The 12615-nt window shown below is 37.6% G+C and overlaps 1 protein-coding gene across 1 annotated transcript in view; it reads left to right on the forward strand.

Moving 5' to 3' along the window:
* LOC140144396 (brefeldin A-inhibited guanine nucleotide-exchange protein 1-like) overlaps nucleotides 1-12615 on the forward strand; it is a 101229-nt gene that overhangs the window by 22592 nt on the left and 66022 nt on the right. Inside the window, exons 10-16 of the mRNA XM_072166208.1 lie at nucleotides 2563-2808; nucleotides 4153-4296; nucleotides 5803-5913; nucleotides 7669-7876; nucleotides 8133-8367; nucleotides 9281-9380; nucleotides 12359-12607. Coding sequence (XP_072022309.1) covers nucleotides 2563-2808; nucleotides 4153-4296; nucleotides 5803-5913; nucleotides 7669-7876; nucleotides 8133-8367; nucleotides 9281-9380; nucleotides 12359-12607 — 1293 coding nt within the window. The remainder of the gene's footprint in view (nucleotides 1-2562; nucleotides 2809-4152; nucleotides 4297-5802; nucleotides 5914-7668; nucleotides 7877-8132; nucleotides 8368-9280; nucleotides 9381-12358; nucleotides 12608-12615) is intronic.

Raw genomic sequence — 12615 nt, forward strand, 5'->3', positions numbered from 1 at the left:
TTCGTCTTCAGTAGATAGTTAACATGTGTAGTATATTTTACAGGTTTTATAGCTATATTGTTCTTATTGTAAGTCTGTAGAAGGGAAAATTAAAATCAAAAGTTAAAAAAAAAAAACGAAGCATTTAATTTAATTTTTTATTCATAGGCAAAAAGCAAATTAAAACAAAAGAAATTAAAAAAAATGCGAATTGAACCCAAGCCCTTCCGTTAACTGGCAGTCGCCTTATCCACTGAGCTATTGAGGCGTTGTAATTCTCGTGCACTTTTGTACTAGAGATTCTTTATAAATGAATAAAAAGTGTTTTAAACTAATCCACTTGTTTTATGCAACAATAATTGGCTTATTGAATAGAGAACCACGGTATTCAGACCTTTTCTTCACAAATTAGATTCCAAAACTTGACATAAATAGAAAAATGCACGGTATGCAAGCCTGTAAACAGTATAGGGACATAGTATTAAAATCTTTATTGTGTCTGCATACCGTAAAACTCATACATTGATATGGTCTAAATTATCGCAAACAAATCGAGTAACATTAAATAGCTCCATTGGTAGAAGCGCGTACCAGTTAAACGAGCAGATTTGACAGCGCGGTTCGAATCCTGCATGGTCGCTATTTTATTTTGATCTCGATATTTTATTTTTCCTTAGTATTTATTTATACAGAATAGATTTCAGATTTTTGTTGATCTAAATAATGTTTTACAAGTTTGTAGACTTATTTTTTGGCATTTAAAGTGATCAATTGTGTTTCTAAACAGGGCCAAAAATAGGATATTAGGAATTTTAGTGACCAGTCCCTAAATATGACGGATTAGCTATTGTTACTTTTGTGGTAAAGGATAATGATAAGAGCTGCTTAGCCTCCAAATTGCAGGTCCATATCTTATTTACTTTTCATTTTATGGCCAAAAAACCAAAATTAGATGATTTTTTTTCAACTTTTCAAATACAATGCTAGCCAAAATTGGTTGGAATGAAAAATAGAATGTGCACCTTGTAATGGCCATATTTTCGTTATTTCTAGAGTGATGAAATGGCACTTTCTTGAGTGTCAAGTCTAAACATTACCCTCACCCCAATACCTCCCCTGCCCCACCAATCAATGTTGGGTACTACTGGCGCTTACATGAACAAAATGTCAGGATTCAACATTGATCGGGGAACGGGGCTCATTTGCAATACCGTACTAATTTCATTCCAACCCTTTTGTCCAGGGTTGTAGATATAGAAACTGCTGAATCACTTGATGCTCAGATGATTGGTATTAGTAACGGCCCATCAGATATTGATGTACAACACATGAATGACAAAGGTAAGACTCAGAAGAAGACACAGATAAACCGTATGATACCGGCTCTCAAGAGGAACTAGATATAGAAACTGCTGAATCACTTGATGCTCAGATGATTGGTATTAGTAACGGCCCATCAGATATTGATGTACAACACATGAATGACAAAGGTAAGACTCAGAAGAAGACACAGATAAACCGTATGATACCGGCTCTCAAGAGGAACTAGATATAGAAACTGCTGAATCACTTGATGCTCAGATGATTGGTATTAGTAACGGCCCATCAGATATTGATGTACAACACATGAATGACAAAGGTAAGACTCTGAAGAAGACACAGATAAACCCTATGATACCGGCTCTCAAGAGGAACTAGATATAGAAACTGCTGAATCACTTGATGCACAGATGATTGGTATTAGTAACGACCCATCAGATATTGATGTACAACACATGAATGACAAAGGTAAGACTCAGAAGAAGACACAGATAAACAGTATGATACCGGCTCTCAAGAGGAACTAGATATAGAAACTGCTGAATCACTTGATGCACAGATGATTGGTATTAGTAATGGCCCATCAGATATTGATGTACAACACATGAATGACAAAGGTAAGACTCAGAAGAAGACACAGATAAACAGTATGATACCGGCTCTCAAGAGGAACTAGATATAGAAACTGCTGAATCACTTGATGCTCAGATGATTGGTATTAGTAACGGCCCATCAGATATTGATGTACAACACATGAATGACAAAGGTAAGACTCAGAAGAAGACACAGATAAACCGTATGATACCGGCTCTCAAGAGGAACTAGATATAGAAACTGCTGAATCACTTGATGCTCAGATGATTAGTATTAGTAACGGCCCATCAGATATTGATGTACAACACATGAATGACAAAGGTAAGACTCTGAAGAAGACACAGATAAACTGTATGATACCGGCTCTCAAGAGGAACTAGATATAGAAACTGCTGAATCACTTGATGCTCAGATGATTGGTATTAGTAACGGCCCATCAGATATTGATGTACAACACATGAATGACAAAGGTAAGACTCTGAAGAAGACACAGATAAACTGTATGATACCGGCTCTCAAGAGGAACTAGATATAGAAACTGCTGAATCACTTGATGCTCAGATGATTGGTATTAGTAACGGCCCATCAGATATTGATGTACAACACATGAATGACAAAGGTAAGACTCAGAAGAAGACACAGATAAACCGTATGATACCGGCTCTCAAGAGGAACTAGATATAGAAACTGCTGAATCACTTGATGCACAGATGATTGGTATTAGTAACGGCCCATCAGATATTGATGTACAACACATGAATGACAAAGGTAAGACTCAGAAGAAGACAGATAAACCCTATGATACCGGCTCTCAAGAGGAACTAGATATAGAAACTGCTGAATCACTTGATGCTCAGATGATTGGTATTAGTAACGGCCCATCAGATATTGATGTACAACACATGAATGACAAAGGTAAGACTCAGAAGAAGACAGATAAACCCTATGATACCGGCTCTCAAGAGGAACTAGATATAGAAACTGCTGAATCACTTGATGCTCAGATGATTGGTATTAGTAACGGCCCATCAGATATTGATGTACAACACATGAATGACAAAGGTAAGACTCTGAAGAAGACACAGATAAACCGTATGATACCGGCTCTCAAGAGGAACTAGATATAGAAACTGCTGAATCACTTGATGCACAGATGATTGGTATTAGTAACGGCCCATCAGATATTGATGTACAACACATGAATGACAAAGGTAAGACTCAGAAGAAGACTCAGATAAACCATATGATACCGGCTCTCAAGAGGAACTAGATATAGAAACTGCTGAATCACTTGATGCTCAGATGATTGGTATTAGTAACGGCCCATCAGATATTGATGTACAACACATGAATGACAAAGGTAAGACTCAGAAGAAGACACAGATAAACCCTATGATACCGGCTCTCAAGAGGAACTAGATATAGAAACTGCTGAATCACTTGATGCTCAGATGATTGGTATTAGTAACGGCCCATCAGATATTGATGTACAACACATGAATGACAAAGGTAAGACTCTGAAGAAGACACAGATAAACCGTATGATACCGGCTCTCAAGAGGAACTAGATATAGAAACTGCTGAATCACTTGATGCTCAGATGATTGGTATTAGTAACGGCCCATCAGATATTGATGTACAACACATGAATGACAAAGGTAAGACTCTGAAGAAGACACAGATAAACCCTATGATACCGGCTCTCAAGAGGAACTAGATATAGAAACTGCTGAATCACTTGATGCTCAGATGATTGGTATTAGTAACGGCCCATCAGATATTGATATACAACACATGAATGAAAAAGGTAAGACTCTGAAGAAGACACAGATAAACCGTATGATACCGGCTCTCAAGAGGAACTAGATATAGAAACTGCTGAATCACTTGATGCACAGATGATTGGTATTAATAACGGCCCATCAGATATTGATGTACAACACATGAATGACAAAGGTAAGACTCTGAAGAAGACACAGATAAACCGTATGATACCGGCTCTCAAGAGGAACTAGATATAGAAACTGCTGAATCACTTGATGCACAGATGATTGGTATTAGTAACGGCCCATCAGATATTGATGTACAACACATGAATGAAAAAGGTAAGACTCTGAAGAAGACACAGATAAACCCTATGATACCGGCTCTCAAGAGGAACTAGATATAGAAACTGCTGAATCACTTGATGCACAGATGATTGGTATTAGTAACGGCCCATCAGATATTGATGTACAACACATGAATGAAAAAGGTAAGACTCTGAAGAAGACACAGATAAACCCTATGATACCGGCTCTCAAGAGGAACTAGATATAGAAACTGCTGAATCACTTGATGCTCAGATGATTGGTATTAGTAACGGTCCATCAGATATTGATGTACAACACATGAATGACAAAGGTAAGACTCAGAAGAAGACACAGATAAACCGTATGATACCGGCTCTCAAGAGGAACTAGATATAGAAACTGCTGATTAGATTATTAGATTATTATTATTAGATTGGTATTAGTAACGGCCCATCAGATATTGATATACAACACATGAATGAAAAAGGTAAGTAAAGGCTAGGCCTAGACCTTGATCCACAAGTTTCCGCACAATTCACAGGATGTCACGGACCACTACGGCCCCACATCATTCCATAAACCATTTAACAACAACGTCTTAGAAACCCGCACCCTAGACATTCCACAATTGAGCTTCGCAGCCAGGATCAGCTGCCTGAGTTTCGTATGGGTTCCTTGTCCAGGGGAATTTCAAGTTAACTCAATTTTTCCCTTGAGGGTACTGAACCACTGCTGGGGTTCAAATCCGCAACCTCTCGTACTACTCAGAAACTGCTGAATCACTTGATGCCCCAGATGATTGGTGATAGTAACGGCCCATCAGATACAAAACATAAATGAACACAGGTACAGGGTGAATTGTAAATTTTCATGACCACGTTTGGTATCAGCATGAAAAATGCATTAAAATAAGTACAAACAAGCTTTGTAATGGTTCAGTGGTTCTTAAGATAGCTCTTGATATTTTGAGAAAATAACTCAAAACTTTATGTCAAAGCCTTTAGCCAGCACACAGGTGAGCTGTCAGGTGTGCTATAAATTGTACTTGTGAAGATTTGTTAGGTGAATTAGAAATTGAGCCCGGCTAGGAATTTAAGGTGAGGCCTGCGCTAGCTAGTGAAGTGTTACATGTAATCCGATTATCACTATGTCAACTGGATCACGCTTTTGAATTCTGCACCACAATCGAAATAATCGCAAAGTCTATGGCATGTACTACCAATGTCAAAAGGTGTGTGATCCAGTTACCAGGGAGGGCGGGTTAGTGTAGTGGTCTTCTCACTCGCTTCTCACCACTGTGGCCCGGGTTCAAATCGCCGCGGTGCCACATGTGAGTTTGGTTGAATTTAGTAGCCTCTGGGCACTATTGGGTTTAGCCTGGCTTCGGCCGAATGTTATAAATAAAAAAATAAAAAATTATGTAACCACTTTGTTGGGGAATTGGGAGTGTCATTTGATGAAATGAGGTGATATATCATGTAGGAATGGAATCTGAGAATGGGATTTTTTACATTTGAAATCCATACACCTATGGAAGACATGACCTTAATCTTACACCCAAGGAGTGTGAATTTCAAATGGAGTCACCCATTCTGAGTCATATAATATGATATTCCAGTTGAAATCCATACACCCCCAATGGAAGACATGACCTTAATCTTCCACACAGGGAGTGTGAATTTCAAACCTGGTTACCTGAATTGGTGACTTCATTTAAAATCTACACTCCCTGTGTGAGAGATTAAGGTCTTGTCTTCCATAGGGGTGTATGGACTTAAATACGAATAGCCCAATAAAATGAAGCCAGCTGATTGGAGTGTTTTTTATCTTACCACAGCTAGTGGTGATGCTCCTGATTCCCAGGCAGGAGGAGGAGGAGAAGGTGGTGATGAGGTGGAGGACATAGTGAAAGGCATCTTGGAGGAAATAGTCACCAATGTGGCATCAGGTAGGAATTCATTACTTATAGGTTATAACTGCGCATCGGTTATTTGGAGGGCATTGTGAAAAATTCAAACATTTTGCCTTTGGAACAGAGGGATATTCCGAGGTCCAAAGCAAAATGTTTAGATTTTTCACAACGCCCGAGATATAACTGATGCAAAGTTATTAACCGAATTCATAACCATCATTTTTAACTCATCACTCAACCAAATATCAAGATTTTATTCTCCGAAATTTGTTGAAATAAACAATTTTCATCAAAACTTATATTTCGCCCTTCAAAAAGTCGAACAGGCTAAAAGGGACTTACCAATTACAGCACTGCGCAATCACGCCATGTGCAAATATGGTAGTTAAATCGCGCTGTAGAGTTCGGCGCAACAGATGAGCACTACGCGGAAGTCATTGTACCGCGTAAGCATACGCGGAGGTCATTGATGGATATCAATAACCTCCGCGCCGGTGTGCGTATATCATCTAACGAGCAATTTCATTGGGACGCACATATGGCGTGATACGCGGAGGTTATGAATTATAGGTTGTAACTGCACATTGGTTATTTGGAGGGCATTGTGAAAAATTCAAACATTTTGCCTTTGGAACAGAGGGATATTCTGAGGTCCAAAGCAAAATGTTTAGCTTTTTCCCAATGCCTGACATATTACCGATGCAAAGTTATTAACCTCATTCATAACCTTCACATCCATCTCTTCACTGTACAAAATAACACAAAATTTGTCTCATAATAATAAACAATATTTATTGCCTTTCCAAAAATCAAGCAGGCTAAAACAGGACGACCAATAACAGAAGTGCGAATCACAAGCTGTACAAATGCAGTAGCGCAGAATCCAATTTATACGGTTAACTAACCCTCTCCGAGCACATATATTTTTTTGGCTATCAGAAGGGAAAGAAGAAATGAAAAAGGAGAGAAGATGAACAAAGAAATCATTTGGTACCCCCAAGATTTGAACCTCAAACCCCTCTTATGCCATGCAAAAGGTCACCAACCTGTAGCCACGAGGGTCATCCTAGCCTAACTAGCGATTCCCTTGGTATATATGACTTGGGCTGATTGCGTCATCACATCATGTGGAATGCATGCACCCCAGTGGTTTTAATAGTGAGCTTTAGTGAGACTTGGTTCGGTTAGGGTTAAGCATTTTGCTGAAGGGGTATATGCAATTTTTTGCATCCTTTCAATGTTGAATTTTAACACATTGCCAAGGAGGTGATTTTTTATTTTTGGAAGACCTTTCTCAATTTCGCTGATTTAAAAAAAATTTTTAGCCAGGATGCTCAGGAATCCAAAAAGTAGAAATGGGGAGGGAGACCCGCCAAAAGATGGCAATTTTGATCAGTAACTACTATTAGTTAATTAAGGTCTCAACAACATTCTCCCTAGGCCCTACCAATTCATCTTTTTTTCCCCAAAATATCAACTATTCAGTGATTTTGAGTCAATCTTTGGTGATAAACTTCATCAGATCAACACTTAAATGACTATTTTATAAATGCTTTACCAAACACACAAAGTCTGCTTTCCTGAGGTCTGCAAGTCTTTATCTCTATGGGGAAAATTTGAAAATCCGAGTTGAGTCATTTCATTTTTGAAAAGTCAAGTCTCGAGTCATGACTCGTTAAATGTTTGGTGGGCAGTATAGAATGCAGACAGTGACAATGTCCATAGGGCAGCTATCTTTGCGCTTCTTGTACTTACACCCTATATCATATATCCATTTTTTTTTTTTTTCAGACGAGAAGTCCTCATTGGAATCCAACCAGACAGCATCAGCCATAAGTAGCATGCCATCATTGCCACCAATGAGTGAGGATGAGCTGGGCGATTCTACCAATATACCGGAACCATTCTCACACATACTGCAGAAAGATGCCTTCTTGGTGTTTAGATCACTTTGTAAACTCTCAATGAAGCCATTAGCTGATGGAGCACCTGACCCTAAGTAAGTCTTGATTAGGCCTAAAAAAATTATTTGATTGGCATAACACGACCTACCCTAAAAGTAGAACTTTATCAAACACAATTTACAGCTTTAAAAGTAAAAAAAAATGCATTAAAATGAGTACAAACAAGCCTAGTATTGGTTCAGTGGTTTTTATGATAGCTCTTGATATTTTGAGAAAATATCTCAAAACTTTTGACTTTTTAGTTTGAAGCTGAGCATTAAACCATACTGCTTCCTCTTTCATCTTCTCCAGATCACACGAGCTTCGTTCCAAAGTCCTCTCTCTGCAGCTGTTGTTATCCGTCATACAGAACGCAGGTCCGGTATTCCGTACTAACGAGATGTTTATTACGGCAATTAAACAGTACTTATGTGTGGCGCTTTCCAAGAATGGAGTATCATCAGTTCCTGAGGTGTTTGAGTTATCGCTGGCGATATTTCTTACGCTGTTGAGTTTGTTTAAGACACATCTCAAGAAACAGATTGAGGTAAGTTTCAAAGAAAACAGTATGTGAATGATAACAGAGTCAACTTTTCATTGATAAATACCAACATTAACTTCATTGCTCACACATGTATTTATTTAACATTGAAGGAGTGTATCAGAGCAGTGCTCAAAATAAGGCACAATTTGCAAGAGTCATTGGAATTGCTTGATTAGATTTTATTAGATTTGTTGTAATCTAATCAACAACACATAATGCCATGAATTGATGATGAAGTCAGCATTCATCAGTCAATCCAGATATTGATGTAATACAATAATGATATTAATAATAGTAGTAGCAGTAAAAATAGTGATGATAATAATAATAATAGAAATCATGGTAATAAATAACAAATATAATAATAATAGTAACAATCCTGATAACAGAAATAACATAGATGATAATAATAATAATTCATATCTTAGTTGCTGTTTCACGCTTGGTTTGCACTCTTGTTAACAACCCATTGACTTATTTATTGTTGTGAAATAAACCAGGATTATCATGACATAAACCAGGGTTAAAGGTTATCGTGATATAAACAAGGGTTACCATGACATAAACCAGGGTTATGGCATAAACCAAGGTTATCATGACATAAACCAGGGTTATCATGATGTAAACCAGGGTTACCATGACATAAACCAGGGTTACCATGGCATAACCAGGGTAACTGTGACATAAACCAGGGTTACCATGTCATAAACCAGGGTTACAATGACATAAACCAGAGTTAGCATGACATAAACTAGAGTTACTGTGACATAAACCAGAGTTACTGTGACATAAACCAGGGTTAACATGACTTAAACCAGAGTTACCGTGATATAAACCAGGTTTACTGGGTCATAAACTAGGGTTTATCATGACATCAACCGGCTAATCATTAAAGTTCTATTAATTTCTCTTGCAGGTATTCTTCAATGAAATTTTCCTAAACATTCTAGAAACAGCCACCAGTTCTTTTGAACAGAAATGGATGGTGGTGCAAGCATTGACAAGAATATGTGCAGGTGAGTTGAAGTCAAACATGTTAAAATGTATGTCATGTTTCACACCACTTATGAAGAAAACAGCAAGATTTTCCTTTACTGAGGCACATGTGTTAAACTAAGGGTTCTCAGTGATATTTGCTCACCGGCCATGAAGGGGCCTCACAGGCCGCCGCCATGAAGGGGCCAAACAAATGTCAAAGATCCACATTTGAAGGCCAAATGCACCTTGTTTTGCTGTTTGTACCGTACATAAAGCTGTTCAAGGGCAGGCGGCGAGTGGCATGATAGAGCCGGCAACTTGTGAAACCGCCCGGTCATATGGCATTTTCCATATACTCGGTTAGTTTTGTGGGGTTCATTATCGAACCCCAACGGTTTTAGCTTGTATTTATATTATTTATTAACATAGGCCCATTTGTTTGTGATATTTCAAGCGTTTTAAAATTTCAAAATAATCCCATTCAATTACACGGTTGACGATGGAAATTTACTGAATTTAGAGAATGCCATGCGCCCACCACCTGTTCAAGGGCTAACCACCATTGGTGCATGGGCTGGATCTGACTTTATGAGATTCCCTGTGATAGACATATGGCTATTCCAGTTGAAATTCATATACACTCTTTATGGAAGAAATGACCTTAGTCTTCCACATAGGGAGGGTGAATTTTAGATAGGTAACCTAAATGGATGACTCCATTTGAATTTATACACCCAATGTATGGGAGATTAAGGTCATGTCTTCCATACAGGGTATGGATTTCAACTGGAATAGCCTATGGAAACACCTCAATTGTTTTGTGCAGAAAGTTACAATGAGATTTTGTATTTATACCTAGTGTAGAAAATGGGCTATGCCATTTGAAATCTACCTTACCTCTGTGGAAGATTAGAAAAGGGTAGGCAGTGGCATCCCTTAATAATAATAATAATAAACAAAGATTTAATATAGCGCCCTATGGAGAAAATCCTCAAGGCGCTTTACAGAGAAAACAATGCAAAACCTTAAATACTACCAAATATAAGTTAAAGCCATATTATAACATTTGCTGAGGAAGACGCCCTCACTGAATTTTTAAAATTCCTTTTTTACACGATTAAATTGTACTTTAATAAACCAATATACCCTGCAAAAATCAAGACTCTAAGTGCTGTAGTTTTGTCAAAATCCGTCATTTTGAATTAAAGGCTGATTCCGCGCTTTATTATTACGATGGAATTATTAGTCGAACGCATACACGATGTTCATAACACACAGTATGTACGGCGTGCGGGACGTTGATATACACAACAAAGGGTCGTACCACAACATGACCGAAGGAGTGGTACGTATTGGCGACATGTGTGCTGTAGTAAATTCCAATTTTCTTTGCTTTGCCGTAGTTGTTCGGCTCCAAATTAAAAGGGGATATATCTGACAGTAAAAGCTAACATTTTATGGCAAAGAAATGCTAATCTATTCTGTTTGAAAATGTTATAATATGGCTTTAAACTTACACATGATACAACATCATAATATACACAAAATACAATAATATTACTACAGGGTGAGTAAAAAAAAAGTGCAATAGAGCAAAGAATCGATATTTAGGCCAAAAAAAAATTGCTGTGTTGCCCTCAACCGCCCTACCCTAAATCCTGAAAAATCAGGGTTAGGCATTTTTTTTTTTTTTTTGAATGATGATTTTTACAGATTTGTTCAAAAAATCAGTGTTTTTCACTTGAAAACTTGAAATTAATATTTTATTGAAAGACTAGTCTTTAATTGATGTCTAACTGGTATCCAGAAGTCAAAATTGACAAATGTCCCCCAATTGAAGAAGCATTATTTAATATTTGAGGGGATTAAAAAAAAATGAAGGTTTGAAAAAAAAAAAAAAAATCGACCGTCCGAAACAAATTTCCCATTTTCCCACTTGAGGGCAACACAACAATATTTTTTTTTTGGCCTTATATAAGAATCAAGTCGAACTTTCCCATTATTGAAACAACTTGTCCTGGTAGAAGTTCAAATTGACAGGAGGTGGGATAATTGGCCATTCCAGTTGAAATCCATACAACCGCTGTGGAAGGCATGACCTTAATCTTCCACACACACAGTGTTAATTTCAAATGGAGTTTCCTGAATGGGTGACTCTATTTGGAATCCGTGTGTTGGAGAATAAGGTCATTTCTTCCATAGGGAGTGTATGAATTTCAACTGGAATAGCCTATTGATGTATTGATACCTTGGCTCTCTCCGCAGTTGACCAGTGTGTTGTGGATGTACATTGTTTGCTTCATTGTCATGTGGGTATCGACTGCAGACTACAATTTTTTTTTGAAAATTCAAAAATTTCAGTATAAATTTTCAGGCAGATGTATCATATAGAAATCCCAAGTATTTAAATGAGGTTTAATTTATAAAAGAAACCACATGATAGAGTGCCCTCTCAACTACTCTCTGTATAACCTCATTTAAATATTAAGGACTTCTATATGATACATCTACCAATTTTCATTACCATATTTGGAATCAGCATGAAAAATGCATTAAAATGAGTACAAGCAAGTACTAGTATTGGTTGAGTGGTTCTTAAAGGAGTATTTCGTGATCCTTGCATCCTCTTTTTATGACATTTTTCAGCAGATATCCACAAAAAAAGCTTATTCCCAAAATTTCAGTGGATTCTGATTTTGTGTTTGCGAGTTATGCATGATTATGTGTATTACGCTGCTCCATAGACAATGTGTTATAATTTCAAATTCAAATTTCACAATATCTTTGCTAAACGAATTAATCTGCAAGAAATTTTTTATACATAAACATTATGTAGCCAGAGGTTTCCAGTGATATAAAAATATCAACTTTTTTTGAGAAAAGTGGGGGGATGATGCTGTGGATCACGAAATGCCCTTTTAAGATAGCTCTTGATATTATGAGAAAATATCTTGTTATGTTGAAGCCTATACCCAGCACACAGAGCATTAAAACTACTGAAACCTTATCTCCACAGATGCCCAGTGTGTTGTGGATATATATCTAAACTATGACTGCAATTTAGCAAGCGCCAACATCTTTGAGCGTCTGGTCAATGACCTTTCCAAGATAGCACAAGGTCGTCAGGCTATCGAGCTAGGGGCTACGCCCCAGCAGGAAAAACGTATGCGAATGAAGGGACTACACTGCTTAGTATCGATATTGAAATGTATGGTGGAGTGGAGTAAAGACTTGTATACTAATCCTAATATGCAGACCAATCTAGGTAAGAAA

The sequence above is a fragment of the Amphiura filiformis genome, unplaced genomic scaffold (genome assembly GCF_039555335.1).
Source record: "Amphiura filiformis unplaced genomic scaffold, Afil_fr2py scaffold_52, whole genome shotgun sequence".
NCBI lineage: Eukaryota > Metazoa > Echinodermata > Ophiuroidea > Amphilepidida > Amphiuridae > Amphiura > Amphiura filiformis.